General features: G+C 28.9%; 1 protein-coding gene across 1 annotated transcript; it reads left to right on the forward strand.

Moving 5' to 3' along the window:
• Positions 1-2,242: 2,242 nt before the first annotated feature.
• Positions 2,243-5,416, forward strand: LOC107454631 (TD and POZ domain-containing protein 3). The gene has a single exon (XM_071176879.1). The coding sequence runs from the start codon at positions 2,364-2,366 to the stop codon at positions 3,456-3,458; it is 1,095 nt and encodes a 364-aa protein (XP_071032980.1). The 5' UTR covers positions 2,243-2,363; the 3' UTR covers positions 3,459-5,416.
• The last annotated feature ends 345 nt before the right edge of the window (positions 5,417-5,761 follow it).

Genomic DNA, 5,761 nt, shown 5'->3' on the forward strand with positions numbered 1-5,761 from the left:
AACAACAACAACAAATAATTACTGTTAACAAGTAGGCGAAAAAGATATAACTTAATTTCATTTCTCGTATTAAAACTAAAAAACAAATAGTTTTCTTCTTATAATTTAAATCTATTTTGTTAAGAATGCAATGCGACATAACCACCGGATTTATTTTCCATGTAATGTTTTTAGTCAGAATTGATCGTGGTATATCAGGAATCGATAAGATAGATCGGAAATTTATTAGAGTTTTCTGCTCAAGAAAATATAATCTTGTTCTTGCGCATTTCATGTTACTATTCAGACCATGGGGCGTCGGTAGGGTCCAATTTTTTGAGGGGGACGAAATTAAATTACTCAGTCAAAATAGTTTTCTGAATTTCCCACTCAAGAAAAGAAATTATTAAATGTGCTAAATACCTGGAAAAAAGATTTTTTTATTTTTTTATTTATCTATTTCTTGTTTTCAACTCTAAGGAATTTAAATCGATGAAAATGGACGAAAATAAATTTTTCTTGTTTGTCTAAAATATTAAGGGGGACTTTTAGAGATTTCTAATTTTCGAAGGGGACTTATTGTTGAGGGGCACTTTCAGATATTTCTAATTTTTTTTTTTTTGGGGGGGGGAAGATATTTCTACCGTCCCTCCGCCAACGACGCCCATGCTCAGAAGCAATTTATCCTATAATCGTTTTGCTTTTATAGTTAAATCTCCTCAGACCTCAGCTTTAAATAATAGCAGAAAAAAGTTGTAATTTGTACTTAATTACAACTTTTATGTAATTGGTTACAACATTTATGTAATTAATTACAATATTTATGTAATTTGTACTTAATTCAACTCTAGAAATATATATAGTTTAAAAAAAAAATAAACTCATAAATGCGATAAATATATTTTTTTTAAAAAATTCAATTACTTAAACTTAATCAACTTTTTCTGTTATTTTTAATTTTTACATAAAAAAGAGATAAATATTAATTTTCAGCTTTATTTGAAAATTTTGATGGAGTTTTATAGTGCACTTCACATTTCNACTGCTCAAAAGGTTACGTAAATCGATTTTTTTATGTAATTTTTATTGTGAATAAAAACTTCGCTCATCGAGGTTATATGGAATTATATTTCTACGAGTAAAAAAAAATCTCAAAATATTACTTTTCACGTGATGAAATTATACCAAATGTTGTCCAATATGACGCCGAATCTTTAGAGATAATAGTTTATTATAACGGTTTATGGATTACTGAATTCTCTGCATTGTAGCCTAGGTTTTTTTTTTTTCTTTTAATATCACTATTTTAAACTTAGTTTATAATTGTCAAACGTTAAATTTTTTTCACAAACTTTTTAAGAAATAAGTTAAGTTTAATAAAATTTCAATTCTATGTCCTTTCTCCTTTGTGTGATTGTGTGAATGTGACCCGCCCTAAAAACGGGTGTGTAGTTGTGTGACGTGGGCGAAGCTGCTCCACAAACGTGACAACGTGCTCACAAACGTGAGTCCAGCGCCCTGCCAACCTACAAATTTGCTTTCCTTGTGTAATTGATTATAAGGAGAATTTATATAATAATTGCTATTTAAGAACAAATTGATGTAGCATTCAACTTTTTGAAAGCGAATTTTAATGCTCAAATTTAATAATATGCAAAACCTAGAATTAAAAAATTATTATGGTCTAAACATTACTGATGTAATCATATGATTGAAAATTAGAGTATAAAAAAATTTCAACTTAATACTCGAATTATGAGATAAAGTAATGTGTAATATGTTGTTATCTTCAAAAATATATTTTATCTTGCTTTCAAATATCCAATTAAGGTTTAAGAATGACTTGCTAACAATTCAATTTATATTTAAAATGTTAAAAATAAAAATAGTCATGAGCAAAGATTTCTTACCGTTTTATAGACGCCATTTAAAAGAAATATTGCATTTAAAATCATCATTAGAAAAGTAATTTAAATGATTATTTACTAAGCTTAAAAGATTAATATGTATCATATTTGTTATTTATCTATCATAATTTGATGTTCATGAAACAAGTTGTTTAGTGATTAATTTTTTTTTCTGCTTCCGTTTAGTAAAGTCTCTGTGCTCGAAAAAAAGTTTACGGTTTATTTTAAGATCTAAAACATCTCATAAAAAGAAATAAGAACAATTAGAAATAAAACATTTTTATGACTTTTCCTCTCTGAACGTTTGTTTAATGTTATTTTGCGCACGCGCTAATTTATCTTTTATTTTTTCTGTTTAGATAATTCAGCTGTCATAAGTCACGTGGTTTTTTTTTTCTTTGCTTGCGTCGATAAATTCTGATCTAAAATTTTTATTTAGTTAGAAACCTAAGCGGTGTAGCTCTTACGAGTTAAAAAATGGCTTCGAAGCCATTTACTTTAAATGTTACTGGTCGATCAAGCTCGAACGAGTGTATTGTATTTGAAATAAAGATCGATAACTTTTCATCCCTAAGAAATATGGAAGCATATGGTAGCTCAGAATTGCAATCAACCCATGATTGTAAGAGTTCGTGGAAAATTGTTCTAACAACAACCCGAAATGATTCTAATTATTACCATAGCAGCCAATCCAGTTCAATGCAAGTAGGATTAAAAAGAACTGATTTCAACGATTGGGATGTGAAAGCTTCACTGTTTTTTGAAATCCAGAATTCTTATGCAGAAGTTTATCAAAAAGAATCATTTGAGAAAATATTTCCTCGCCAAAAGCAGGATGCTTTTTATTGTAATTCTATGAAGAGGCCCAGTCATGCTAGTTCCGTTACAGGAATGAAAGGTAATAGTTTTATAATAAATGATAATAAACTTATAATTAAGGGTAGCATTTTCATTCATAATTGCTGTCCGAAAAAGAAAACCGAAAGTGACCGCGACTCTGCTATGAATTTAACCGAACTTCAAAGTAATCTCAAATATTCGTATCAAAACAATTTGTTCTCTGATGTTTTATTTAGTTTCGGAGACGATAATTTGTATGGTCATAAGACAGTACTCTCTGCCAGATCACCAGTGTTTAAGAAGATGTTCGAACAAAATATGAAAGAAAAAAATTTAAGCAATGTCACGATTACTGATATTGAGAAATCTGTTTTTGATGTTTTTCTTATTTTTCTCTACACTGGAGTAATTGAGAACAGAGAATTCGATACTGTCGTGTCATTGTATTCGACTGCTGACAAGTATGAAGTGACCACTCTTTTCAAAACTTGCAGTAACATTCTCGCATCTTATATCGCCAACAAAACTGTTTCAGTCATTTTGAAGTTGGCAGATATGCACAATGATAATTCTTTGAAAGAAAAAGCCATCCAATTTATATGTGAGAGTTTTACTCAAATTGAAAGTACTTGTGAATGGAATAATTTGTTAGATACGGATCCTCGTTTGGCTTCACATACTTTAAAGATGGTTTCATCTCATGTTGCTGCCAAAGAAAGAAGCATATCCTAGTTTGCATGTAATTGCTAAAATGTTGCATTATAACCTTGCGTGCATGCTGCAAGTTTTATAAACAGTAATTAATCTATTACATTGAGCAAATTATATATTATATGCATTTTTTAAAGATTTTTTTTTTTTAAGTTTGTACAATTTCTTTAAAATTGGAAGTTTTTCTACTCTGGAGCAATTGAGAACAGAGAATTCGACACAGTCGTGTCATTGTATTCGTCAGCTGACAAGTATGAAGTGACCACTCTTTTCATGACTTACAGTAACGTTCTCGCGTCTCATATCGCCAACTCCAACAAAACTGTTTCAGTCATTTTGAAGTTGGCAGATATGCACAATGATAATTCTTTGGAGAAAAAAAGGCCGTCATTTTTAAATATGAGAAAAAAATTGAATGTATTTGTAACTGGAATAATTTATTAGATACGAATAATCGTTTGTCTTTATATACTTACTGATTTCGTGATCTAGTTTACGTGTTAATTGTTAGAATTTTTAACTTTTGGCACGATATAACTCCCTAAAACAATAAAAATTTCAATATGATTTTAAAATAAACAATTTTAAATGCATTTTTTCGTTTTTCTGAGCTTTAAGTTTAAAAAAAAAACAGGTAAACTATAAATTATAGATACAATTCTAGCATATGATACGCACGCAATTTGGTGAATAGTGCGCAAAATCCAATATTTCTTGACGGTATACATTTCTATTTCTTAATTAAACCAGTTCTTTTCTTTTTAAAGCAAATAAATAAGAACTGCCCAACTTGGAGGCAACTACTATAATAATAACTGGCTGTTTTCAATTCCATTTTAATGAAATTCAAACTTAATAATTTTCCTTGGTGAACATTGGAATTTCATCTACATACGCTTAGCATTCGCCACCTCGCCAAATGCGATGAAACCACAAGTTGGACGAAAATATTGTGTTAAATACATATTTCCTTCAATCCTAAAAAAAAAAGGTAAAAAGGAATTTTTTTGAGCAAATCTTCCATTTATTCAATTACAGTTATTTTCTTTACATACGTCGCATAACCAATTAGAATTAAGTCCACATAATCTAAGCATAAGCAACAAGATAGATTACGTAAGCATGCAACAAACTACCTTAATATGCAGGTTAATACGTTCGTTGCCGGATCACGGAATATCGTGTGACGATATTCTTTCCTACAGATTGTGTCAATAAAACCGATTACTGGTAGCGAGGTTCAAATTATCGTCCAACTATTTTTGCAGAAAATATGTTTTCTCCTGACAACAACGTAATATTCCTTCAAGTTTAGCCTCACATTACTGCTCTAGTTTAAGAAGTTATCAAAAATTAACCCCAACCAATTCCCAATCCTTGCTCACTGCAAATTGACTCTTGATTTGAATTTGCATTTTATAAAATAATTTAATTTATATAAAATTTGATTTTGATCTTAAAAAAAATTTACAAGAAAAAAATCAATTTTAAAGAATTCTCAAATTTTGTCTTGGGGTGAAAATGTTGAAAATGGCTAATACTTTCGATATTTGGACCAATTTACTGGCTAATAATTTGAAGTCCTTAGCAAAGGGCCCTGCATTAAAACACACATGTTTCGTCATTTATATTTGAGATTTTTGCAAGATGTAAAATAATGTTTATGGGTTTATCTAAGTTTAAAATATTCTATTTTTAAAAAAAATTCTGGTTTACGGTACTATAAATGATCATATAATGAAATTTTCATAAAATGAAAACTTGTTAATTTGATGTAACTCTAGAAATTTATTGAACTTACAATTTATCAACTTACAATTAATAAGCTTTATTTATAACTTACAATTAATATGCCTTTTGCTCCATTTACTGTGAAGATATAGTTACACAACAGCTAAATGGAGAAGTATGTTCTCTTTTGCGTGTATTTGTTAACAATTTTCTTATAAACTTTTGTCATAATAAAACTTTTTTTTAAATATGTGTTTAATTTTTATTGTTGCATTTAAAAATAAGAGTACTATACAACTTGTACTACAAGTCATGACAACGGCAACGTTTCCGGGTTTATAAGAGACATTAACCACTTTCAAACGTTTCTGAGTTAACAATCGTTTCCTCAATTTTAAGAGGTAAAATACGGACCTGCTTACTCCTGTATTTTATTAAAAAATCCTTATTTACCAGTTGTAACTGGTAAATTAGCAAAGAAGTCAGATACAAAGTTAGTGAATACATCCTCTCTAACCTTCAATTAAATATTAAAATTTTTAAAAATAAAATCATAACACAACTTAAAAAAAAAAACATTTTTATTCGTGAAT

The sequence above is a fragment of the Parasteatoda tepidariorum genome, unplaced genomic scaffold (genome assembly GCF_043381705.1).
Source record: "Parasteatoda tepidariorum isolate YZ-2023 unplaced genomic scaffold, CAS_Ptep_4.0 HiC_scaffold_2434, whole genome shotgun sequence".
In the NCBI taxonomy this organism is placed as follows: Eukaryota; Metazoa; Arthropoda; class Arachnida; order Araneae; family Theridiidae; genus Parasteatoda; species Parasteatoda tepidariorum.